Source organism: Drosophila yakuba, chromosome 2L (assembly GCF_016746365.2).
Source record: "Drosophila yakuba strain Tai18E2 chromosome 2L, Prin_Dyak_Tai18E2_2.1, whole genome shotgun sequence".
Taxonomy (NCBI): Eukaryota; Metazoa; Arthropoda; class Insecta; order Diptera; family Drosophilidae; genus Drosophila; species Drosophila yakuba.
The window spans coordinates 14,624,628-14,652,172 of NC_052527.2; the positions used below are offsets into that span (position 1 = coordinate 14,624,628).

General features: G+C 41.1%; 2 protein-coding genes and 2 long non-coding RNA genes across 5 annotated transcripts; 1 reads left to right on the top strand and 3 right to left on the bottom strand.

The window, feature by feature from the left end:
* Positions 1–210: 210 nt before the first annotated feature.
* LOC6528230 (zinc finger protein Elbow) lies at positions 211–19,529 on the bottom strand. 2 transcript variants are annotated; one of them, XM_015198962.2, is made up of 3 exons: positions 18,252–19,529; positions 1,844–2,660; positions 211–1,493 (listed from the first exon to the last, which is right to left on the bottom strand). In XM_015198962.2, exons 1-3 carry the CDS (start codon positions 18,318–18,320, stop codon positions 733–735), a joined length of 1,647 nt encoding a protein of 548 aa, XP_015054448.1. In that variant the 5' UTR covers positions 18,321–19,529; the 3' UTR covers positions 211–732. The 2 variants fall into 2 exon arrangements, with proteins under 2 accessions (XP_015054448.1, XP_002089292.1); XM_002089256.3 differs by having other exon boundaries at positions 1,844–2,663.
* Positions 2,660–15,195, top strand: LOC120320538. Its single transcript, XR_005560031.1, has 2 exons — positions 2,660–8,899; positions 9,025–15,195. It is a non-coding gene; the product is annotated as an uncharacterized LOC120320538 (long non-coding RNA).
* On the bottom strand, positions 12,853–18,245 carry LOC120320537. The gene is made up of 2 exons (XR_005560030.1): positions 16,220–18,245; positions 12,853–16,159 (listed from the first exon to the last, which is right to left on the bottom strand). It is a non-coding gene; the product is annotated as an uncharacterized LOC120320537 (long non-coding RNA).
* Positions 19,530–26,579: 7,050 nt separating the features above from the next.
* On the bottom strand, positions 26,580–27,506 carry LOC6528231 (partner of bursicon). Its single transcript, XM_002089257.3, has 2 exons — positions 27,019–27,506; positions 26,580–26,958 (listed from the first exon to the last, which is right to left on the bottom strand). Exons 1-2 carry the CDS (start codon positions 27,271–27,273, stop codon positions 26,788–26,790), a joined length of 426 nt encoding a protein of 141 aa, XP_002089293.1. The 5' UTR covers positions 27,274–27,506; the 3' UTR covers positions 26,580–26,787.
* Positions 27,507–27,545: the final 39 nt, after the last annotated feature.

The window sequence follows — 27,545 nt, forward strand, 5'->3', positions numbered from 1 at the left end:
TCTGCAGCCAACTGTTTGTGTCACTTTTCCCTGAAAAATGAACAGGAAGTCGGGGAAATGAAATATAATTGTAGGATTTTGAGTTTCGCCCTAAATTGGCACTGAACTTGTTTATACAAACCCTTTTGTGTGGCCCTAATCCCTAAGTACTGCTTTCAAATTTTCCATTCACAAATATAGAAGAGAAGACTGATTTGGTATTTAATTTTCTTTGATTTATTGATTTCTTTGTAGTGACTTAATTGAACATTAAAATATTGTTCATAATTACACATTTATGTTTAGGCATATGTATAGAATTAATTATTAGCAGTTACTCATATATTTTACAAGAATTTTACAACTTTTAGTTTTTGGACAATCTTTTCATTTCGTTAATTCCGTAATCGTTTCGCTTGAATAGAATAAATTAAATTAAAATTACCGTATGCGTTTAGTAGCAACCACAAAACACACAGACACACAAGGACGAGCGATATTTGATGTGCTGCACTATGTAATATATCATTGATATTTAGATATACATATTTATATCTAGACGCTAGACTCCTTAAGCTAAATTGTAAACACATTTGTATGTAACTACAGTACATTAGATCACTAGCTTTTCGTTTCACGAGTGAGTCATACATATACACCAAAAACACATAGAGATACGACGACGACTCAAGAGAAATGATGGGTTTGACTGAAGGCCGAACTTTCGCATGGTGCGATTCAATCAGCCGCCTACTACGGATGCGAAGATCCCATCCTGGGCCCGTATAACGAGTACGGCGCAAAGTACTGGGCCAGCGCCGGATGCGGTGGCAGTCCGGGCATTCCGGGTGGCGCCAGCGAGGGCGGCAGCATCGAAGGCTTTCCGTACGGATGATAGCGGGCCGCCGACAGCGGACTTAGCGGCGGGGTGGGGTAGGTGCGCTGGAAAAGCGGATGATTGGGCGGTATGCCGCCGGCGGCCGCTGCACTCAGTACCGCATCCGGCACGGAGGCCGTGTGGGTGCGCAGATGCTGGAACAGGTCGTCGGAGGTGCCGAATCGCTTGCCACAGTACGCGGCATCACTGCCGATCCACGAGCACACGTACGGCATTTGGGAGGCGGCGGCCAGGGCGGCCAACTGGGCGTGGTACGAGGAGGCAGCTGCCGCCGCCGCCGCTGCTGCCGCACTCGAGGATCCACCCGCTCCGCCCTGGCTGCCGCTGGACTTGGATGCACCACCCCCACCGCCTCCGCCGCCCTCGCACTGCGGACATCCCGCCGGACACGGCTGGCCCGCCGCCTTGTTGATGTAGTGCGGACTGGCCGGACATCCGGTGCAGTAGGGATCACGGCACACGTTCGGCGTGGCCGCCATCATCGACTGCTCCGTCAGCCCCTTCATCCGGGCGTAGTTCAGATACGGATTCATCGCCGACGCCTTGAACATGGCGTGGTGTGGCGACATCAACGAGCTGGCGGTCATCAAGTCCATGGAATAGGGGCTGCCATAACCTGCAACGGAATCGTAGAGAAATTTGTTTTAGCAACTGCTGCAGTATGATCTAACAGAACTGATTAGGTACCAGGCTCCAGAGTGATACTAAACTATTGTGAAACACATTTCTCTTATTTAAACAAAACTTGAAGTTTCTTAGTTTTACTTCTAGTCAGCACCCTGAATTCCTTGTTCGTGCTTATAAAATTTAGTATATTTATCCAGAGAATACTTTTGAAAATATTTATCAGCAAAATTTAAAATTCCGCCACATTTCCCTGCTTCTTACTTGGGATGCAGTACAAGCCGTACTCCTTTGCCTGTGCCCACCTAATCCCACCCGCCCACAATCCCAGATGGCACTTACCGGGCGGATAATAGGATGCAGCAGCTGCTGCGGCTGAGGCGGATCCTTGCTGGCTGGCCGCGTGCAGGGCCTTCACATAGTTGGCCTCCTTGGCGGCGGCGAGGGCGGCTTCCTGCAGGCGATTGGAGCTGGCGATTTGGGCAGCCGCCGCAGCCGCTGCCGCTGCACTGGGACTGTGCATGGCGGCCGACTCTTTGGAATTGCTGCGGCCGGGCGTCGAGGAGGTGGTGGGCGGCAGGCCGGGACTGCCATTATGATGCATACCACCGGCCAGTCCCGAGGTGGGGGTCCTTCTCAATGAGCCGGCTGCTGTGGGCGATTCCCGGTGCTGCGAGCTGGCACTTTGGTTCGAGTCGCAGCGCTGTCCACCGCCGTTCGCCGTCGATTTGGGGGTCTTAACCCGCTGCTGGGCACCGGTGTTGTTGCTACTGAGATTTGTGGCGCCGCAATCGGCGGCTGTGGTTATGTTGCTGATGTTGTTGTTCGGCTCGTAGGGCTTGAATGTGGTCGGTGTGGGTTTGCTGCTGCCGCCATGGGCGGGAGGCAATTGCTGCTGCTCCACGGAACCGGTGCTAACGCTGGATGAATGACTGCTAACCGGCGAGGATTTATCGCGTGCACTGCCATCCATTGATGCCTGCTGGCTGAGGCCAAAGGAGCCGGATCCACCCGATCCGCTCGAGCCTTTGGCCTGGTGCTGCAGTTGCTTTGTGGACTTCTCGATGTTGGCCGCCAGCAGCTTGGGGTTTGTGGTATCCGCCCCAATGGCGCTGCATGTCTGGGCCAATAGCGCCAACGGACTGCTTTTGTTGTCCAGCTGCTGGGTGAAAGAAGAAAAAAAAAAGCAGAAACTTGGTTAAATTTGTGTACGAGTACAATATCGTGCGTTTTGTGCCCCAACGATAAGATCGCGTCCTCATTGTCTTTCACTCCACCTCTACTTTGTTCGGCAAACACTTCTTTGCTGACTCTGGCCCAGATTCTTATCTTTCGCCACAAAACTGGTGCGATCTTGAAATGCTCGTGCAGCCCGGCTTCATGCTCCTTTCTTTCAGGCGACATAAATAACAGGGCCATGGTCGTAAATATCTATAATCCCACAGCATAATAAAGGGAATTATGAGGCCATTAAAATGTTTGCCAAAAAGAGTCGAACGGAAAGATATAGAAATACATAAATATTGCAATGTGGTGTCGGAAAAAATCTAACTACGCCCTTGGGAGTGTTTGTTATTTGGCCCAAGGGTACAAATAAAAACTAGGGGCGTGTTCTTCAGTTGACATCATTTTTTGGATTGACTTTTTTATCTGTATAAATAAAAACAATCCGTAAGTTCCAAAATCCACCAATTCCAATTCTGGTTATCATAAATTAAAGTACTTAATATAGTGGGCTTTGACGGCCAAGTCGATCCATCTTACTCGTATTCTGCAGTTATGTGCACAGCTAATGTTAATAACATTTAATCAGCGCTCATCAGGTTTTATAGCCATTTCCAAATGAGCAATTAGGCTAATGAAATTATTAGCCATTCGTTATATATTGTGCCATAAAAAAATGCCAAAGTTATGTGAGTAGTGCTGGTTGCTTAAGCGGGTTGAGTTTTAGGTAGTTAAGTGGGTAATGAAGAAAGTTCTAATATTAAATGAGCCACTTTTAGGGGATTTTCGTAATAAAAAGATAGGCAATCTTTAATCTTTATATAATCCAATTTTAGATTGATTTCATCCAATAAATGAAATGTAAGTACCAAAAACTATCTTTCATGCATTCGACTGTAGGTGCTCGATTCTTTACAAGATTGCAGTTAGGAAATCGCGATGATATGATATATCAGATCAACTTAAACTAATTATAGATGGCTCTACACTCATTGCTTATCAAATGAGGTCTTCCTTTTATGACTGCATGTGCAATTCTATCCATACCATAAATAGTTGCCCCATAAAGGCGATCGTATATATCAGCATTTAGAGCTATACGAGTGAAAATTACCGATTGAGTAGTACAAAGGGGTATCGAACGAGTGCCGACAAAAGCTGAAATTACAGTCGATCGTAGTTATAAGTGTACATAAATGAAATGAATATTGCCCACTCACAGTTTGTGCCATAAACACGAAACACGGTTTTTGCAATAAAATCCATTTCGCCGCATGCCATAAATTATGGCCAACGGAGAAAGAAGAAGCAGACGGCGTGGAAGCGGAAAGGGAAAACCCGAAACTGAGGCGAGAGTTGAACGTTCATAACTCATCGCCCAACTACAACGAGCACTCGCACTCACACTAACACTCACACTGGCACTCACAGCCACATTGAATATAATGACGTACACTCACTCGGCTTGTTTGTGGCAAGTCTGTATATACGAATATACGAGAGCGTAATTACGCTTATGCCCAACTGGCGCAAGTCGTAAACTACAAAATATTGAAGCTTTTATAACACTCAATGGGCCGCCATAAATTATTATGATACTATTGTAAAAATGGCAGAATTTCTTATCGGTACTTAAGAGTACTTTGGATGCCCTGTAATCAGAGTGCTTGTGTGTGCTCATGAAAGGAGTAACATTCATTTTTGTGCAAGGGGATAATTCAGTGGCGAGGACGATGAGGCTTAATAGTAATAATTCAACAGGCCACAGCAGATGGTTAAATAAATAAAAAAAATCTTCAAGGATGTTCCACTTGTTACTATACTTCAATTCTCAAATATGGTTTGTTTGAATTGATAGGTATGGGTATTTAAAGTGCTTGCTATAAATATATATTTTTGTATCAAGTATTACAGAGTATACTCTTAGTCAACCTATAGCCAGCCCTATCATACTTTATACATATTTGATTTGAATTTTATGTAGGCATGCCAAGGAACCCCCACAGTCCAATTCTCCTCATCAACACTTTATTAATTATTGGCGCAAACAGAGGGGCGAAACTCACTATATTCGGTCTCGTTTTTAGCACAATTAGTCATAATTTATTATCATGTTGATAAAGTTTCCGTATTGATTTTCGGTATTACGCATATTCGTGTCGCACATTTTGTGCTTTGTTTGTGATTTAGTTTATAAATATTTCCCAACCCCAAACTACTTACGTACATATACTCGTACGTGTGCGTAGATAGAAGGGCCCATATGGGGCTTGTTTAATTTATGAGTGGACAATAGCTTCATAAAACGTAGATATATTTTATTTATATGTGCGATTCGAAATGGTATTACTCTGTGTCTGACCTGTTCACATAATAATTGAGGCCATGTGGGGGTAATTAAACAAATCAACTTCTGCTGTAGTGTAACTAGGCCTATCAAAACTGTTTACTAAGCGGTCTTCAATGCTGTTTTATGAACATGCTAAAACTTTAGAATATCCGCCCGACCAAAATACTAGTTTTTAACACTTAATTAGCTCTTAAAAGCCAATGGAAAACTAAAACCGAAAACCAAACAAAAAAACGTAATATATACGTATAAATTATGGGTATTGTGATAATTAAAATGTTACACCTTGTGAAAATGTGTATTCAAAACATCGACACTAACAAGGTAAACAAACAACAACCTGAGTATGGCAATAAAAAACAAGTGACTACGACAACAGCAGTAGTCATGGCTGAGCAAGTTGGAAATGAAACCTCAACTGAAATGCATTTAGTTATGCCTTTGCACAATCAAGTCACAGCCGCTTGTTAAATGCGTATAATTTAATTAGACACTTTCGACTAAACACACTCAGCTGTCATGATTTGATTTGATTTATTATCGTCTGTGTACATATTTTTAAATGCTAATTTAATAGTAAAGGTGTGTTAAGTTGGCCACAGGCAGAGCAAATGATCTGTTGTCCGACTTTTATAGTGTTCGAATTTTTCTTAGCAAGAGCACTTCCTTGTCTGTAAGACTGGTAAGCAAAGCCACCGATTACCAAGGCTGTCTAATTGATCCAATTTATCCAAGATCTTGGCCAAAACAAAAATAGAAACACCATTCATCGGCACGCCATACAAGTTATTTGCTTGGCATTTCACACAAGTGTCACTAACAAATGCCTCAAGTATTATACAAATTAACAAGAAAAGCTAAATGTGTCAAACTATTTTATAGAGCCCCAAGCCACTTCCCCGCCAGCCCATTGAAAACACTCAGCATTTGAGAAGTATGACACGTCGACATACTTAAGTCATCATCGCACGTAAAGTTGGAACAATAAAAGAGTCTCTGGCAAATAAAAGTAAAGTAAATTATAAACAAATAAAAGCGGCACGCGAAGCTTTTGGGTTGATCGGGGGTCGAAGGCAAAGTGTATGGCTCACGCACTCGAAGAGCCCTTGAAAAAGCATACTTTATGTTAATATGACAAACAAAATGTTGAAACTTTGTGTGTTTCACTTCTTTTTTTTTTGTTTTTTTATTGGTAAAACGATGACATGACAGTCAAGTGGGGGTTTCGTTTTATTCGAGGTGTTGTAAGGGAAGTCATGCAGTCAACGAAAGTTGCTAAGAGACAAGACGAATGCTTGACTTCGGTCTGACAGTTTATCAAACTGAATCTTTTGATCGATTTACTTTGAACACCCTGCCGAAAGGTATAATGTTTTGAAAAGAAGCAAGCGGAAGAGTGTACACTTGAATGGCTTTTTTACGAGGGTTATCGTCAGGGTTATTAAAGCAAAGTAGCTTTAATTTCATATACTTGAGTTATGTGCTAGTAAACAGCAATAAAAGTTATCTAAAATGGATTTCGAGATTTATCGTGCCACCACGACTCTTTCTTCTTTTACCACATTTTTTGCCGGCCATATTTTGTAAAATGCAATTTTCAAAGATTCAGCGGCTCAGGAAATTTCCTTCCCTCGCTCACATTACGATACAGAAATAGCTGCTATAAATATGAATTACAGGATAAGCATAAAAAGCGGAAATTGTGTGCCGCCGCCATCGTCGACAACGTTTTGCATAAGCCAACGGCAACGTCTTCAGCAGACCTTTCCTCCCATCTGAAACCCAAAACCAACCCAACCCAACCCAATCCAAACCAAGCCAACCCAACCCATTCCAACTCCTGACTCAGTTTTTTAAGACGCCCTTGCAGTTTTGCCGGAGAATTATAAAATAAGCGATAAAAATGGTATAAAACTTTATGCAGACTTTGTATTTTCTTCCCTTTCTTACTCGGCCCCTCCTTCTCTTTCTGCCCCACATCGCGTATTCTGAAGACCCTGACACTGGGAGTGGGTACTCTGTCGTTATACATATTATGCATGTATATTATATCATTCCGCCTGTTAACACCTTTTTGTGTACGCTTATTTATATACGATTTTTCTTCGTTTTCGGGCGATAATAAATTTTGGCGTGGTTGTGGTGAAAGAGGAACAAATATAAATGTATATGAGAAATTTGCATAAATGGCTATAAAATTATTAAGAGCCTTGCGCCCAAGTTGAATTAAATGATTCATCTAGACTTTTAATACTGTGAGCTGGGCGGCATGAATATAGAAGTTTGAACAACTAACTTGTCGCTTTTTTTTTATTTTTAAATTTGCTTACACTAAGGATTAAATAGCTGCCATAGACTACTATCATATATGTACTCTAAATTTATGCAAACCTAATAATTTTAAAAGCAAATAGTTTAAGACTTCCTAACAATCCTATTATTAGATGGTTTATTAGTTATACATTTTAATTATTTATTTATAAATGAATTTAAAGTTCTAGGTGTATAATGATCAAGCTGTGTAACCTTTTTCGAACCCTCAATAATTTAAATTGCTTGTCAAAAAGACAAAAATGTTAAACGATTACAACCATTTGTTTTCAGGGTGGCCTCACCCCTTAGGAAACCAAAGCACATGCTTAAAGGTCACAAATGATTAGACCCTCCGCTCAACCGTAACCCCTTTCCGCACCGTAGGTCCGTAGTCCGTAGTCCGTAGTCCGTAGTCCGTAGTCCTACCACATGTATAGTAGATATGTAGACGGCCCGGCCAGTGCGACCACAACTGCAATTCAATATGCCTGTTGGTTTATTTTCAGCCGGCACGGCACAATGGGAGAAACACAAAACCCTGTCACATTAACTGTCAACTGCCGCACAACTGACACTTGTCATATTGACAACCGACAGCGTCATTTGACTGTCAAACGCGGGCCAACAGAGTGAACAAATGGCAAATAAAGCCGAGATCCGACGAGGCCATCCCTGGCACTAAAAAAGCCGACTGTTCGACTATTCGACTACTCGACTATTCGACTAGCCGACTATATCCATGTGGCATGTGGCAATGCCTGGCGTGGCATAGAGTTGCCACTGCCGGTGAAGAGCACTTGGCGTTAGACAATGTTGCAATTTCAGACGTTGCATGAGTCTGAGTCCCAACTGTCAGCCATATCATTGCAATTGTCACAGTGGCTTGCTGCTGCTGCTGCAGTTGCTGCTGCACTGGGTGCACTTTGAGTGACACATTAATGCCATTTTCATGTGTCACTCTTTCTTTCATTTGCAGTGGCCCCACTCGGCGGGGTCTCTTGGAAAACTTGGCTGGGGTCGTGTCTTGTTTCTCTGTTAGATTTCATGTCAGACTTTTGTCGACATTACGTGTCTATTTAGTTTTCAGTTGGCAGTTGTTATAGCTTCGCTGCTGCTGCTGCTGCATTTTCCGTTGGCCTTTTTTCATTTTGGTTTCCAGAGCTGTGTATGCAAACATTTGTTTTTCGTCGCCGCATTCCTCACTTCGTTTTTCTTCACCAGCATTTTTTGTATACTTATCTTAGTTGTTTTTTTTTTGGTGTAGCTGTGCAAATTACTTTGTTGTTTCTGGCCTTTTTATTTGCATGGCAAGTATTTTTTCTATCTTTTGTCAGGTGTGGCTTATTTGGCTGCCCAGGTGGGTGACTCAAATTAGGAAACAAATGCGATTACGGTAATTAGGGGATGCGAATAAATATTTAGGCGCTTAAAATAGTTTCAACTCTTTGGGTGACGTAAGCGTAATGAACACGTGGACTGGGCTATAGCTTCTCATTTAATCCAATTGCAAGGTAAGTAACTTTATTTATTAATTACGCCAATGGATGGATAGATCCTTATTTTGCTACTAATAGATAAAAATATTGCTTGTATCCTAGATAAATCATTTTAGACTTCAGTTTCCCACTTTTTCTAGGTGCTACATCTAAGTCTGTGGGTAAACAGTGCGTATACGCAATGCCATTAACCCCGTAGCCTCTACCAAAGTTAATTGCCACAGAATGGGAAAAACATTAACAAGGCAATGCTCGCTTGCAGATCTATCACTTAATCTCACTTCCCTCTGGCGATGTACACATTTTTTTTCCTGCTATTGATGTCAACGCCATTATATTCCATTATACCGCTCATCACTCATGTGGCAGCAGAGCAGCAAAACACAGCGTATACAAATAAAATACGACTCAAAAATAAGGCCTCTCAAGGTTGCTCTTGGATTAGCGCAGCTGTCTCAGCCTAATGGTGTTTATTTTTTCAATTCTCGCCATCTCTATCTGTGTATGTGTGTATCCTTAATTTGGACAACGTGTTTATCAATCATACGCAACGTGCGCCTGTCACCTGCCATCGTCTGTCCAGCGCTGTGATGGAATGCGTCAACGTGGGCGTTACTTTATGACGGGCTGTACTTCCTCCCGCAATAAAAAAAAACACTGGCTTTATATGGTATTCAAAAAAAAATGTATACATATGCGTAAATAAATATGGAATTAACAGCTGTGAGGGTTATGCAAACGCGAATCATTGTTATTATCAGCATACGCAATTATTTACTTTGCGGATTCTTTCGGAATGACTCGGCTTAGATTATCTTATTTTCTTGGCATTATCTTTTTTGTGGACAGAATGTCTCGCATTAGGTTTGCTTAGAATATTTAGTGCTATTATTAACAGCACTTTATTGAGATTTATTTGAGATTATCATAAGTTGTTCAAATATATTATTTATTTTTCTGCCTATATACCAAATATCCTATAAGTCGTTCAATCTAATTAGAAAGGTATAGTAATCTTTAGGTCATTTGAATGGAATACTTAAGTTCTGGCAATCTCATTAGTCGAGTAAAGTGTATGCCTACAGTTTAGCACCTCAAAACTGGACCATGAGGGGTTCACAGAATTTCAATGTAGCAGTCCCGCACCGAGCGCCGATTATTTCACCACAAATCTTTGTTGTTCATCAAGAACAATAATTTCGATATTTTATTCCCCCATTTAGAGGAATTCGCATTTATTTGCGCCTGTGTGCTGTGCTGTGTGGCAGCTGTTGGCCTGGCAAATTAGCATAAAACCAAGCAAAAGGTGTCTGTCATTGCTGTCAAGTGAATTGAATGCCTGTGCCCACATGCGGCATTCATTAATTCCTACTTTCCGACTGATCCGCGCCGTGTTTGTCGCACATTTTTTCTCGATTTTATTTTTATTAAGAAAAATCTTTAAGCTGACAGCTGACTAAATTAATTTGACAATAATTAGCATTTCAAGTTGTCAGCGTTAATGAAATTTCCACCCCTCCCCGCCCGATGCACTCGCCTCCATCGCGATCGCATAATGAACCCAACGACACTTTATTATTTCAGTCCACTGCAACTGCAGCATTATTGGTGTCTCACTGGCATTGTTGGCTGTCAACTGGCTGTTGCCTTGGCTCGCCTGTCAAAATGCCAAATGGCCGACGAGCTGTGAGGCGGTACGGGGTGCTACACGGTCCGAAAAGTCCTAGAACTAGTCTCTATTCCCCTTCAATTTTTTAAGTACATACATCTTAACAAGATTTCCGAGTGTGCAGATTTAAAGGCAAAGGCTTAAGCCAACTTTTAGGCAGCCGATTTTACAGGAAGAAAACATTCTGTTTCATAAGTAAGCTCTTGATTATTCACTTTCCTAAAGCTTTGCCGTTTCACTGGGCCACATCCCCGGTATAAAATCTCAAGTCCGCATAGTATATAAAATGGCAAGAACGATTAAAATTCTCCAAGTGTATGCCGCTGACGATGAGCCAGAAGATGCGGATCACACCCCTCCCAGACCCACAAAATGTTCGTTCGGAGGTGTCATTCGCATTTGGCATCGCGTTAATTACGTGTTATTTATAATTATGCCGCTCTACAGTTGCGTTGACAAGTGTTGTCAGCATCCCGCCCTTCTTCCTGCCACGCCCTCCTTGCCCCGCCCTCTTCTGATTATGTTTTCATCTGCATTTGCAGCCTCCTCGTTTTTGGCATAATTCATTTTACCGGCTTCCCTTGCGTGCTTGAATTGCGTTTTTTTAACAACACCATTAAGTGGATTTTTGTCGTTCTAATGATCTCAACTTCTGGTGGCTGTTTTTTGCTTGTTATTTGGGTGAAATGTAAATTTTGGTTGCTTCTTTTGTACATAAAAAATGATGTATTTAAACATTATTTTAAATTAGCATTGGGGCCAGATTAGCCATGCTTCACTGTACATATGCAATAGATACCGTTACAGAAACGACTAACTGAAAGCTCGGTAAAGGAAAACAAATTGTTGTTGCACTTCCGTTGCCAGTCAACTCTGACAGCAAGAAAGAGACGGCGCTAAAGGGGCAGAGGGAGATAGATGGAGAGTGGGATCTTCCACTATTTTAGCACTTCGCGCCGTTTCTGCCAAACTGACAGCTTTGTGTTGCACAGCTGTTAACCCATCTCCCCATCTCCTGACCAGTACACAAAAAGTATGTTTTAGGAAAAATGCTATGTAAATCTAACTACAGCTTTAGAACGCTGAAAAGATGTTGGCCTAAAATAATATTACAAGAGGGTTTTGAATTTTCTAGTTTAGTTTAAACTAACAGAAAATATTCAAGATCTCTTATAAGATTTAAATAAAATGTATATTTTTTATACATTTTCCTCAGTGCAGATACAATTCGCGAATAAAAAATGCACTTGGCCTGTCTATTCCAAAAAACAAAACTGAAGCAGCTGGATTTTCGAGGGGAGCAACAGAGACAGGGAGTACGGCTGAATGACGTGCTGACGCCTCTTCTCTCGCTCCCTCCCCCTGCCCCCTGTCCACTGCCCCAACCCCCCTGTAAAGCCTTCTGCCTGTCTGCATAATAAAATGCGAAAATATGCAAATAGAGCCAAATAACGCGAGCAGTGCAACCAACAACACACGCAGTGGAAAGGGGTTTTAGCGGGAGAAGCGGCCGGGGTATCAACCCCTTCGTTAGATTATTTCGCTGCGATAAGCCAAAGAAACTGAAAAAAAAGGAGAAAAAACTGTGCACATTTTGTTGCATTTTTTATTCGCAAAAATACGCCGAAATGACAGGGCGACAAGACAAAAAGACAGCGGAGACAGCTGAATAAATGAATTGCAGTAGGTAAATTTTATTCGCAACACTCGCTCGGCTAATTTGAATAGGCAGGCCCCCTTAGTTCCCTCGATTTTCCCGATTCCCTCGATAAAGATGCTACCCACACGAAAAGTGTGGAAAGCCTTTGTTCGGCGCAAGATATTTGACACGTGATAACGCACAAGGCGAGCCTGGGAAAACTGCAGGAGGCGTGAGATGTGCATCGCATTGTTCTGTAACAACTCGATGCACTTCCTACCCTTTCTCTACCCAGTTTTCCCCCCCCTGCAAAGTCCATGAAAATGTATTAGCTCTGGCTTGGATGCAAGTCGAACAACGAATGTTTATAATTACTGTTCCAGATTGATTTGTTATTCAAACGTTCCCCAATATTCCCCAATAGAAACGCTGTGCGTTTATTCAGCATTTTTGACACATGATCATAATCAAACACACTGCATGTGGATCGTTGATGTGAACGATTGCCAATGTTCGTGGTGGCTGTCAGCAGCATTTCCCTGCGTAAGTCAAACGAATGTTTTTGTAACTTGACATTTGACATGACATTCAAGTCATTGGAAAGTAAAAACTGTGACAGCGTCTTTAATTCGTTTTATTTTCCCTATGCGTTTTCTTTTATTTTCGTTTTGTATATTTCAACCTTGCCATTTTTGCCTTGAAGTGTCACAAGTACTGCCTGTCTATATGGGCGGGGGGTGGGGTTGGGGAAAGTGTCAACGGCAGTCGAAAGACAACAAAGCGAAAGAAAAACGAAAGCCAAGAAGAGCTAGAAATTTGTAACCGAATAGCAATCAAAAAGTGTCACTTTGACACATGTCAGTTTGTATTTAAATGAACTTTTCCGCCCCTTTTGTTGATGGGGCATATTTCATTGTTTTTTGTGCCCATAAACAAAATTAAACAAAGTAGGGATAACATTTCTGCCAAGTGTCAGTCGCCTTTGAAGGCTTGAATTCAATTTTTCGATGCAAGCGAAAAATAATAATAATCAGTCAGTTTCCAGCCTGAAGGAACACATCTAATTTCATTTATTAGTAAGCAAAACTTTACATTTAATAAAATGTTATCTCCAAATCATTTTTGGTGTATCCTAAAAAGTAGCACGGCTTTAAAGGCAAGCTGTAAATATTTAAATCTGAAGATTATTTATGAGGAATTTAATTTCTTTTGGTCTATTGTTGCGCAGTGTGACGACCGGGCCATAATTTCTGTATCGCAATCGGTCGAAAGTCACTTTCACTTTCGTTGCTCGCCGTAAATTGAGACCAGCTTGCAACACGAAAAGTAATTTGAAACGCTTTCAAATGACTGCCACAAAATTAATGGACACCAATCAGACACTCACACAGAGTGCGACTCGTTCAAGTGGCGCCAATTAAAATGATTAACATCGCGATAGAATAAATAAAAAAATACAAATACAGCCGAAAAAAAGTGTCTGCAGCGCGACCAACGGAAATAAACGGAATACCCGATGATAAGAGAGGGCTTTGATAGCTCACAAGTTGTTTCAGCGCATAATTGATGTGATTGAGATTGATTGTTTATTTGTTTTCCGCCCATTCAGCGGTTTGATTTGATTGAAATTGTCGCTGCCCAATCGAAGCCCAAAAAAGGCGCCAGTTTGACCGCTTCGTGGGCTTATCAGCCTTACATTTTAGCCTACTTCTTTAAATAGACTTTTTATGAGCCCCCACTGGCTGCCTTTTACAGAGAAACCCATAAATTTGAACATTCTTGAATGCCTTGCGTTTCTTTAGAATTTCAGAGCTTCAAAAGCAATTTGTGTGCACTTAGTATCAAATGTTTTGCTGAGCTGTGAAAGCCCCCTTTTTTCCAATGATCTTTTTGGGGGTCTTGGTGAATGAGCATTTGGGCGGCCAGCTGATTAATATTTATACACAATCTTAAGCCAATCACTCATACGCCCCGTAACCAACTTAATGATTGATACCATTTGAAACCCATTTAATTTTCACCAGATTACCAGGGCATTAAGAATGCCGCCGTAACGGTCAAGCGTTTCGCTGGACATGTGGGAATTATGGGATTTTTTCACTCTGCGCCTCGGCTTTAAAACCAATTTGGGAAAATGCTTAAAGTAAAACCCCTTTGTCACATGGCGACATGGTCATAAGCATGTGCTTGGACATAATTAAGGTCGTTATGGGGCGGCAAGTACCGAAACCTTTTAAACGGAATCTTTTTTAAGTAGCAATAAATACATTTTAAATATCGATATATATGGCATGCAATTCTTTTGTATTCTAAAATAACACGAAGGTACTGAGTGAGTATTGTGCATATACTTAAAACCTGGCGCAACCCGTTTATTCGTACAATTAAGTTTGTGACACATCTCATGATGCTGTTAATGGCGATGGTGATAATGCAATTGACAGTTATCAGCGGGCACATTAATTTGATTACTTCTATATGAATTTATTGGTTAATTTGTTGGAGCATTTTACGATTATTGACTTTGACTGTTTTATAACCCACATTCGACCCTCCTCTCAGCCCCCTTCCCCCAAATCGATTATCTCGGGCCATAATTTGTAATGCCGCGACTTAACTCTATGGAGAAAAAAAAATACATAAAAAACGGGTTATTATTTTGCGGTTAAAGCGGCGATTGCAATTCATTATCATAGTTGCCGCCTCGCGTGCATTTAAATGAATTCATTGAGTTTCACCCATTCAATTTGTACATACGCAAGCATTTAGTTTTCAAAATGATATTTGCCGTGAATGGTTATGACTATAGTTTTCAATCGAAAGGGGTTTCGGAGGTGTTGCCTGCACGATTCGATGGGGCCGAGTTTTAACTGATAAATGCCGTTTGATTGTGCCCCTAAACGGCAGTAATATTGTTTGGGCGAAACGGAAACATTGTGCTGGACGCTGCTGTTCAAGTTTTATGGCTCTTTCTATTTCATACTCTATATTTATAGTTGCTTATTAACGAAATTGGATCGTTAAATTTATGGCCTCACCATAAAATGTCATAAATTTATTAATGAACTGCCACAGATATCGATCCAGTGACTGTATACTTTTTAAGTCTGTTCCTAATCGGTTTCTTATCTCTCCGCGAACCCAAGTGTTTCGCAGATAATCTATACCAAATTCGGTCCCATTGCAATTTTAACAAGCGATGCTATTGTTAGACTGATCGATTGATTGATTTGCTGGAATTTATTGGGCATTTTGATTTGATTAGTGACTAATACTTTATTTATAAACGCTGATAAGAAGCGACTAAAAAGTAGGCTTAAAATGGAACAATCAGTTTATTTCAGGCGGAATTTTATGAACTTCCTGTATTTCTAGCATACTATCTTACTTTCTATCTTACTATCTGTATTGCTAAGCATCCAAATGGCTTTGCCAAATGTATACACCTCGTGTAAATTGACTTTTAACCCAGCCCAACCCCAATTAGAGTGCCATACATCGCTGTACATCTTGTACGTCGGTTGTCTGCCTGGCATTTCACATATTTAAAATGTTCCAAGAATTAATTAACACTTTGGACAAAAACTATTATTTGTGTGCGAGTACAAAAAATTAACATGACAGCTCTAGACATGGCAATTTATCACCAGCATAACACGTTGGGGCAACTCTACTCGACTCATTTGTTGTAGCCCGGCATTTCAGCTGTTGATGACACTTTAATTAGAGCCACACGCAAGCACAAGGCCCAAAGAATGGCCGTCCCCGGCCCATTGGGGGAAAATTCGCAGGGGAAAAGCCTGAGACGAAGCCGTTATGTCAAGCGCACACTTTAACTGCCAGATCCGAGCAGTTGTGTTGGGTTTATTTGGTGGCCCAAACCAAACCAAGCCAAGCCAAACCGTTGGCTGGCAAGCAGCCTGTGGTTAACTGAAATGAACGTCGGACTGCATAAATGGCCGCTTGACTGACACATTTAATTATATTAATGATGTTTGCGGTCAGCTGACATTTGCACTTTATTTACCTTTTTCTGCTGCTCTGTCAGTTTAACTGTCCGACTGTCTGAATGTCTGGCTATCCGACTGACTGACTGACTGACTGGTCTTGAGCTCATGTTAAGCTCTGACATGGAACTGGAACCGAAGCTGACTTTCACGTTCACATTTCAGATTTCAGTTTTCAGTTTTCAGATTTTGAGTTATTGCCCAACAGATAGCTCCGGTCGCATTTATTTCCATTTTGCGACGCCGCTGCCTTCTTCGGGCGAAAAGTTTTGTAATTTTTCAACGTGTGACAGCAAATTATCAACAGTCACTTTGAAGATCTCTCTTTCTGTTTCAGTTTCTCTTTCTGTCTCTGTCTCAGCTTTTATGGGGCGCCACATAAAAGATATACAAATGATGACACTGACAGCTGTCAGGCTTAGTTTATTTGATTTTATTATAATTAATTATAAGCAGCTGCCATTAATCATTGAATAATTTATATATTCGCAGATAGTATCGCAGATAAAGCGCTGAAGAAGAAGGCTAGTCAGTTACCGACAGACACGTAAACATAAATTAACTAAAAGAGTCGCACGTACACTCTAAATCGAACTTGAGTCTTTAAAATAGAAAAGTATTGGTAGTGAAAAGGAAATATTTTTCCACTTTTGTGCATCTCATTACCCTAAGCCTCATCTCTTAAGAGACATGAATCCTAGACTCGCAGAATCTGTCAGTCACTTGGCACCGGAACCAGTTCATCACGGGCCTCGTATTCAGATACGATCCGTTGATTTATGGGTTTTGCCTCATTTGCGCCACCGAAAAGCTTTCACACGACCAATATGGAGATTGCTGGGGCTCTCCCCCGAAATCAGTAAATCACGTAAGCTCCGAAAACGCTATTTCAAATTACCCAGTTAATGAATGTACTCATCGTGCTGGTGCCATAAACTGCTTCCGTTCTTTACGAACAAAATGCGCTCAACAAATTAAAATGAAAATTTATGAGTCTCACGGCAGTTCGAAGAGAGATAGTTTGGATAAAGTGAGTGGGGGAAATGGGGAGCACAACAACTTTGACTCTGATTAACTGCCATAGTTCCTCGAACTACGGGTGTGTGTGTGCCTGGTGTGCCTGTGTGTGTAAGTGTGCGAAATTGCATTTGTTTTCTGTCATTATAAATTCAAATTTGGCGCGCCATAAATTTAGATACAATTTCCAGAGGTGCACTCGACTCTCTAAACACTTTCAGACGGAGGCAGCTCGGCTGCAGATTTACATAGTTTAATATGAACAAACATAAATAAGTTTTATGTGCAGATATTGCAGAATTTATCGTTTTACGATTGTGAATTCGCTATTTCCCTTTTTCCCTCCCCCTCCCCAAAAAGTGCTGGCAAAGCACATGGCCCAAAGACTTCTGTAAGTTTGGAGGAGGTTGTTCGTTTCGGATATTTCGCCAGTGGCGAGTGCTTTACAGTCGACATTTTTATTATTTATGAAATATGGCTCGGCAATCTATTTCCAATGTCTGAAATGTCGATAGTTTGTTATTCATAGCTGCTAGTCTTATAATCGAACGTAGCGAATTGGGTGTTATTGCTATGATCTGTGTTATTCATGACGATTCTGGCATTTCTCTTATTCATATATTCAGTAATCCGTATCTTTAGCCCTAACAAGATTGGTTCTGCTTAGCGATCGGAACACGCAAGTAATATAATGTGCTCCATAGAGAGTGTGAAGAATGCGAAAACAATTAGGTATGAAATGTACGTCGTTTTTTCCAACGTTGTAATACACTTTTAAATTTTTACCAATATTTTTTAAAATTTAAATACTTTTTCATATAAAATTTGCGAGGTATCCATCACTTATCAATAATAATTACTTCCAATATTAGACAGTTAAACGAGCTCACTAAAAAAGCAATCGCATTAATCAATGAGCTGTATTAAGCGATAAGCCCTATGTTCATACAAACGCAATAAATTTCCGATTGCCGAATAAAACACCTTGCGAATTATCCCCAAACCCCAAAAATGAGACAAAAGAGATGGGCTTACCGCTGTTGGGGCAGCTGCAGCTGTCATATAATCCGGTCTTAAATAATGATGATTGCTGGATTGCAGCATTTTATTATAATTTGTTAAATCCACTTTGACGGCTTTTCTTTGGTGGTTCGGTGGAGGTGTTGAGTGGTTGTTGTGGTTGTTTTTGCTGTTGTTGTTGAGTGGTTGTCGCTGTTGTGGTTGTTGCTTTTGTCCCGACCGCAAAGTACGGCAGCGCGCTTAACGGCAAATGCCAATTTATGTGGCGTGTGCTGCCAACTCGTGTGAAAAGCGGCGCCTGCGCCTTGCCTGAAATATTTTCCAGCTGCCTGACTTTTCGCTGATTAAGCCGTCCACGTTTCGCGGCTCTCGTTGATGTGAGTACTTATTTATGATAATTTATTATTGTTATTTTTTGTTGTTTTTGTATTTTTTGTTTGCCTTTTATTATTTATTCCGATTCCGATTCCGATTTCGATTCGCAATCGTTATTGCTGATGCTCGCTGGGCTTTGTTTGTAATTCGATTTCATTAATAATTCAGTGCTGTGGCGCAGGGGGGATTTCTCATGCGTCGAGTTGTGACTTTCACGCCAGCGGCATATTAATTTGTTGTTGTTATTGTTGTGTTGTTGTGCTGGCTTCGCTTTAATTGTGCAATAAATTCATTAAGTATTATAATTGCCTCAGCGGTATTTAGTATTTATATGTGCACACGATATGTGTGTAAAAAAGAATTTACACATTACTTTCTTTGCTGGCCTGCATATGTATATTTATGTTTGATTCACGCATGGGCTTTTACAATGTATTCATTAATGGTTTTCCCTTTTGTTAGATATACTTTATTTATGTATTTCTTTGGCTTGGCCGTTTTTGGTTAGTGGTTTCGCTCGAATGCCTCGTTGAGGGCGCGTTTTATGATGAGGCACGTACGTTATTAGATGGTTCCGGGAACGTGGGGTTATCCAAAAGTTTGCTATTTACTGAGCTAATTTTCTTATTTTGTTTCACATGTATACTTGGTTTTGAACTCAGTCTAATTTTGATAAAGCACAAAGATCACTCGAAAACGATTTAAAAAATAGGCGATTGTGCGGACTTTTTCCTTATATTTTTTTTCAACTTTTTTTTTTTTTTTTTTACCTATTTTTGCGTTTGGGGGAAGTGCATGTGTATCCGCCTGGCCGATTTTACGCTTTCGCACTCACAACACAACACTCCGGTCGTCACAGTCCGTCCGTTCAGCGCACGTACGAACTTTAAACGTGAAATAACGAAATTCGACTAAAAATCTATAAACAACATGACGTGCACGCTCCTTTTCGCTCTTCTCGTGTCACCCCCACTCTCCGAACGGCTCTCTCGCAGCTCAGTAGTTTCGCGCTCGCATGAAAACCAGTTCGCTCTTTGTTGTTTGTGGCCGTTTTCGTTTTCAACAAGTGTGCTTTTGTTGTTGTCCGAGGCCATGCGCTCCCCTTTTCTTGGGCAGCGAGAGCGAAAGAGCCCAGTAGTTGGGGCACGAGAGCAAAAGTTTTCAGTTCTGCGCTCTTTGCTGAGCGCGCATGCTTTTTGCTGAGGCAGCGAATTTCGCGTGGGAGCGGAGAGCCAAAAAGCGCAGTAGAATTGGCGTTTAGTAGTAGATGGGTACTTTTCGACGGAAATGCAGTGTTGACAATGGGAACTAAAGGAAATTTCTGGATATTTTTGAAAATGTATATTTACTGCTTGGAATTTTATTGATATTAATTAAAGTAACAAAAATGTTAATAAACCAAAATATTTGTAATACTTCCAAACAACTTTTAAATAACATTAAAGTAAATCTTTCACATTCCTATAGTAGTAAAAGATTTGGGATTTGCCACAAGTGACTTTCCACTGAGATCAAGCAAAAGGTCTTTGAAATTGCGTATACGCCCAGTTGGACCGTTTATCTTTTAAAATCGTTGTGTTTTCGTTTGTAACTACATTGAAGAATTCCACAAATGTATAAATAAAATGTATGAAATTAAAAATAGAGGCAACACTCACACACTACGCTGGGCACACCGACACCAACACGCTCATTGGGCGATCGCCGCTTCTGTGTAGCCATTTTGGGTAATTTTGTTGCTGTTGCTGTTGTTTCGCAGTGTTTTGTGGGGAATTTATTTCCACACATGTGTGTGCAGCCATGGCGCCTGTGTGCGTGTGGAGAGCGCAACGGCGTCGGCCATAATTGTTTACGAGCAGGTGGGCGTGTGTGTGGCGCTTGTCGGTGAGCTAGTGTGTGTGTGTGAGTGAGGAGGGGTGGGGTATGTGTTAAAAGCTGCAAGCCGAGAAAATGTGATTTAGAGCAATAGAGACCCAAGGAGGGAGGCATTTTTGTGGAGAGAACACGATTCGGTGCATTTTCCTCACTTCGGAGAGAGAGAGTTTTCCCCACAGTAAACAGAAAACAGCTGGCGAAAATCTCATGTTGCAAATGAAGACGGGAAATGTCTGAGACGCACTTTTCACCCATTTTGCACACTGGAATCAACAATTCTCAAAACTCAATTAGCGGCTATAAATAAGGTGTTTTTTTAAATGAGGCCCTATTAAATTATGTTTATGAAGATGCACCATTTTCGAAGATATGGCTAGAAATTCTTCTCGTGCTCAATAATAATATCCTTGTAGCTTAACACTACAAGAATTTTGTAATTCATTTTTGTTGCTTAAATTTCTACTGATGTTTAATAAGCAGCTAAAAATCTGAATCACAGCTCCCACGTTGAGACAATTAAAGAAATCAAATATAAGAGTCATAATCTCTGGTTAAATTGCTCTATTGGGGCCGCATCATCGTAAAAGGCTAAAAAGGTCGTAAAAACACAGTCAAGACCACGCAATTGGTTAAATATTCAAAAGACGAAATGTTGCTCCAGCTTAGCGGCATAAAAAAGTTTAGGATTTGGAAGAGAAATACACAATTATACTAATCGTGGCGCTTTGAATTAACAATCGATAATTTACATATTTTGGCCATATATTGACAGCTGCCACTGCTGCTCCACGCCTTCTTGGAGCATTTTTGGTGATGCTCTCATAAAATGCGCCCCTCCATTGTGGATTTTTGTCGTGTTCATTAAGAAGCTTTTGAAAGTTTCGCCTTTCAAAAACCATAAAATGTTTATTTAGATGCCACTTTAATGGCGGACAGAGTCAAACGTTTTATAGCTTCCTATTGTTTCACAATATGGTTTTAGTTTCATTTTCGGACTTAATAGACTCATTTCTGGTCTAACACAAAACAATCGAGTTTCAATTAACCACACAAAAAGTATATATCGCTCCCGCTCTCTGGGTGAACCGCAAAATTAAGTATTTTGTGGCCACAACACATTACAAAACCCACAAGCGGACTGAAAAAAGGAAATTATAATAGAGAACCGGGTTTGCCCATATCCCTTTTTTTGTACCAGTTTGTCTGCCGCGCCCAAGCGAATATCCCCAACAGACAAATAAGCAGGGGTGCGTTTTTCACGGTGCGGGGGTCGTTTCCGTTTCGGGCTTTTGTTAGCATTTTAGCAGTTCATTTATGCGGCTCACAGGAGGACGAGGAGGACGAGGAGGGGGCGGCACATGTGACCGGAAAAGCCCTTTTAGTAACACAAAATGGTCACCAAAGTGGTTGAGTGCTTGTTAGTTTGCGGGATGTCTCGGGAATAATTTGAGTTGTGACAATGGGCTTAGAAAAAGTTCCTCAATCATATGTCGGGAAAACTACAGATGTGTATTTGTTTTGATGTTACTTGTAAGGGTGTCGATAAGTATGCAATGCTTTCAGCTCTCCCTGTAATTAAAGTCTAGATACTTGTTTCATTTAAATATTAAACAGTAGATAAACAATATTAATGCGTTTCTTTGTTGGAAGCTATACAAATAAACCAAAATGCATACGTAATTATCCGCAGTGCTGCCATTTGTGTGCTGTACCCTCTTAAAAGATGCTGCAGTCCTCGGCTTCATCTACTATACTTACCCGTTGCTCGATTGCAGTTGAGCTTTCCCCTCTGCCGCGCTGGCTCCTATGCTTTTCATCTTTTTACCCTTTGGCCATATTTTCCGGGCGACTTTCCCGCTGTACTCGTATATGTGTTTGAATTATATGCTGCACACTTTTTAACCCTTGGCATATTTTACAAGCTGCTTTACTAGCCCCGTACTTATACTTTGCTCTCCAATAAACATACAAACGCACTTACCCAGTGTGTTTGTACATGGATGTCAGGAGTGTGTGTTTGTAGGGTTTTGTGTTTTTGTGTTTTTTTCTGCTCGTTTGTCGTGGCCTCAAGTGCGCTGGTGAGTTCATAAATTTGCCCACTGGGGCGTATGAGTAATGTGCCAAAGGGGCTTCGCTTTCTTCATGTAGTAGTGTGTGCAGCACACAAAAACGGTTTGAAAATGAAAAAACCTAAAAGCCATAGGCCAGCAGGCAGCATATGCTGCCTTCAATTTAATATACTTTACTTTTCAAAATTGTTTTCAAAAGGAGCAAAGAGCTTAAAGCGGTAAAATGTAGCTAAGCTGCGTCTTTAGATTGTGTTCGGTAAAAATGGTAAAAATGTTTTGTGTGAAATTTTTTTAATAAATTTAAGAAGAACATTTCCCTCCTGGTTGATTACAACATGTTTTCTATTTGTCCGACATGCCGACAAGCATTTTAATTTCCTTCTCTTTGCAAACTCTAAGCATCTCATTTTTATTGTCCATTATAATAATTGCGCAATCTTCGCGATGCAAAAGGTGTCCCGGTCTTGGGCCAGTTTTACTTTAGTTGCCCACATCCGGTCAACTGGCGGCGTTTATCATAATTGCAGTTCATTTGCATGCCCGGGAAAATGCAGTCCGCTTTTCACGTGCACAGTTTTTCCTGCTGCTGGTGCTCTCTTCATCTTTGCTGCTGTCGCCTGTCGCCGCCTCTCATGCGGCAACAGCAACTGTCGCCGTTGCTGTCACTTGATGTCGCAACGCATTAGAATATGTTGCATGTTGCCCTGCTGGCCCACTCCCCTCACGTTCCCTGCCCTTCAACTGGCAACCTGCAACGGTTGCAGTTGCATATGCAAAATGCAGGCGCGGGCACATTTTTATCTTATGACAGCTGCTGCTACCTCTGTTTTTTGCCATACCCTTACTGAGGGTAGTTAATATTATTTACAGTTGGTTTTATTTTCATGAGCCTATTACAATTAATGTAAATATTATATAAATATAAAATCCACTTAAGGTTTTAAGTATAGTTATACTCTCTCTGTTTAGAAGTTCCCTTAATGGTAATAAGTGTGATGTTTTACTTTGATAGTAACAAGATTTTTGTTAGAGCATTAGTAGGTCGATCTTCGGTTCCACATGTGGCGCCTATGCTGATTCAGTTGCAGTTGCTAGTCGCAAAAAATATGTTGCTGTCGTGCCGGGTTGTTGTTGTTACTGTTGTTGCTGCGACTGTTGTTGTGGCTGTTGCCTTGTTACATGTTATGCCCTACGCACATGCGACTGGTGGCGGGGAAACGAGAGTCACACAGTTGCTGCGAGGAGGAAAAGGCGCCCGAAAACAAATGTCAGCTGTAAAAATCATAAATTTAATGCAAAATGCAAAAACGCTTTGCGCTTCGCTGGGCTTTTGCTCTCTGACAGGTGAACCCTTGCACCTCGCATTTGGTCCACCCTAGCTCACAGCACTCTGAATTTCTGCCGCTTCTAACTGAAATATGATATATGCGAGCTTCTGGGCGGAAGCTGCCACAATGCTGCTTCCTGAATACTCTAAACAGGGGAAAAATTAAGGATAGAGGACAGCTATTATTAATGGCATGGATAGCACAGAATGAATTATGTAAGATGATAATACATTTTCCTTTTGTAATACTGTTTTGGTATCAGAGAAAAATGACATTTCAACTCGTTCTCTTGTGTGTCACCTATTTATTAATTAGCTGAGCCAAATCCATAAAATATTCGTAATGGTATTGTCCACAGATGTCAAATGGCATTAGGCTAAACTATAGTTATAATAAACACCACATAAATTTCAATCAGAAAGCGAAGCGATCTTCTTGTTAGGCATAATGCTATAGGTGGACAAAGCGATCTGAAAAGAGCCACAGCAATACCTTTGAAGATAAAGCCAATCAATGATGTCACGCCTTCTTGTCTTTTGGCCATTATGTGGGCTGATTGTGTCTGAGGGTTGAGAGCTAATACGGCAGTGTGTCTTGACACTAAAAGCATTTTTCCGTTCGACAAAATCTTTGTTGTTTACATTTCGCCTTGAGCTTTCAATAAAAACAAACAGAAATATAATTCACCGAATGACAAACAATCAAATTAATTGCGTTTTTATGCAAATGCGAATGAAGCAGAAATAAAGAATTCGAAATGATGAAAAATAATTGCCAATATTAACGCGTTTTAACACAAAAAGTATGTTAGATATTGTATAAGCGATAACCAGCAGCAACCAGCAACAATAACAATAAAGTAGCATTCAAGTAAATGTTTATATTCTTTGTCCCCCTTTTTTGTGAGTCTCAAATTTGTTATTAATTAACATTCATTAATTATCATCAAAGTGACTCGGAAGAATATAGCAACTTAACGTTGCCTGCCTTTCGTGGTCTGCGTTTAATTTATAACTTATAAATATGCAGCAATTTATTTAACACGACGCATGCGTTCGATTTAGCTCACAAATGTGGCCAGTGAGTGAAATTTATTGACGTATTTATCGATCGACTTGAATAATCTACACAATATCTTCCAAAAATGATGATTTCTTATTAACAGCCTTGGTCGCTATCCAGTACAGAATCATTCTCTTATCTTGATAACGTAAGATTCCACTTTAGTTTCAAATCATTTTCGCACTTGTTCTTAAATGAATGGCTCAAATCGATCCGCACTTCCCAGGTGATCTTCGAGTGAAGCTAAATGAGTTATTCAGCACCTGCAATGGAGCAGTAATTGTGTTGTTGTGGAAACCCGTTCGCTTACGGACTGTATAATTTGATTACCCTAATGAAATGTTAAAAGTTTTGAGTGATCATCTGATCCCAGGTAGTTTTTTGCTCACCGCTTCTACGTGACTCCATCCGGGATGCAAGATTTGCCGAGAAAATGGTTTAAGTTGCGCTCGATGTATGTTATAAATATAAATATATAATTTATATTGTGTCGGCACGTTGCTGTTGATGGAGCCACTGACGCGCGATGCCACCCAGGGCCCCCCTTTCTACTCCTCGGGCGAATGGATGAATCTTGGATGTGGATATGTGGATGTGGAGCTCAGCAGCTCTGGAAGATCACCACGTCCCGATGTTAATGGGCGTGTCAACTAAATTATGAGTTTCGCACACACGAACGAAAGGCGGCAACTCAGGACCGACCGGTGGAGATCACATCCAGCTGAGCAGTAAGTATATGGGGCGCAGTGGAAAAATGCTTAAGTAAATTACAGTGCGTGCAAATGTGCTTGTGAACATGAAATTATAATTTAGCCCCAAACCGAGCGTGTTCCGTTCCAAGCCGCTCCAATTTACAATTAGTCGATGTTCTGCCCGCCCTGGCCCCCATTCACTGGGGGGCTTTAATCAACTCAGCCGAGTACTCACTCGCATGTCTGAAATAAAATATAATAAAAAGGAGGAATAGGGAAAATAATGATGAAAATTAACAAGCAGAAAGCTGTTTTCATCTTCAGTGCAGTTTATGCCTGATTATTACGTTTGCGGGACGAGTTTCCGGGTGGTTAAGCATCATGTCCCGCACAGATGCCAACATAAATATTAAGAGTGCAATTGTGAGTGCCGGACCCTCGCACTAAATGAGTTAATTTGGTAGCCAGGCTGGGCCAAAAAGTCAATATGCTCGTTGCCATTTCCCTGGCCATTCAAAGTGCCTGGCAGAGGACGAGTGATGTATTCCATTTTGGTTGCAATCAATTTTTGACCTCCAGCGATATGTCAAACATTTTCCGAATCAGGATTGCATTGCATATTTTTGGGAAAATCAAAGTTCATGCATTCATGGAGTAACGCAAGTGCTTCTCAGCGAAGTATGTGCTGTATTTTCAATCAAACAGATGTTTGTTAGCCTTCGGCTTTCTGCATATCTATACACACAATATTGCATGAAATAGTAGCCAGTTATCATGAGTACCTATCACTCCGGAGTTGTAATTTGAACACACACAAATATCCACTTTAGGCATAAATTAAACTAAGGTGAAAACCTAGAAAAGGTCAAAATAAAGAATTATCCATCGATGTATTCATTTCCTTCAAATATATTTATTTATTATATTAGGAATGGTGCTTTTCTCATTTTTGAATAGACATTGATGAAATATTTATTTGAATGAAGTTAGGATTTTGGAGTGTGTGTGTTCCTATTAAAAAGGATGTGTTCGTATAACAAGATCTTAAGTAGTGTGGGGCTCAATTAGAAAATATAATAAAAGAATTACACTCTCCAGTTAAAACGAATGGATGCAGACAGCACATGAGTATATTGTGAAATGTGTGGCATTAACGTGTGAAATCGCCACACTTGAAGCACTTGCACTCAGTTGGCTCCCGGAGACGAATGTCCATGCTGCCCATTTCCGGAGAGGTCAAGCGGGTTCCGTCCGGGTCATAGCAGTGGGTTAGGGTGATGACCTTTTCCTTGAGGAAGCTTTCGCGGCAGCAGTAGCACTCCTAGAACACATAGTACCTTATAGTTGCCTACTAAATAGAGGTGGTAGGACTGAGACTTACTTTCAGAAACCCCGTGGGCGTTATCACCGATGGCTGCACCTGGCTGTTGCACAATCCCTCGCATTTGTTGACGATGACGTCGGCGTTGCAGGTCCTCTGCATCCTGCCCAGCTCGTCGAACTCCTCCTTGATCAAGTGGATCTCCGACTTAAGAGTCTCGCAGTTCTCGTCGCCAGTTCCCTGGCTGTAGCGCAATGCCCTCAGGCATTGGGGCATTAGGATCGCGGCCACGAAGAGCAGTTCCTGGACATGCATGCTGACCCACTCCCAACGCCCAACTGTTCGCAATCGCTCCAGCCGGAGGCTCTTTTATACGGGAAGAGAACTGGACCCGATTGGATTCCATGATATATGTCAATGACTGGCTGATGGAATGTTTGTGTCCTGCCCAGCGGGTGAAAAGTTGGTCGCTTAAGTTGCGGTAGGACATGGCAATTTACACGTCACTTTTGTGCTCAGTTAATTGGTAATTAAATCTAACGACTTGAACGGAAGTAGCCATGGTTTGGGTGTGAAACGCTAACGAA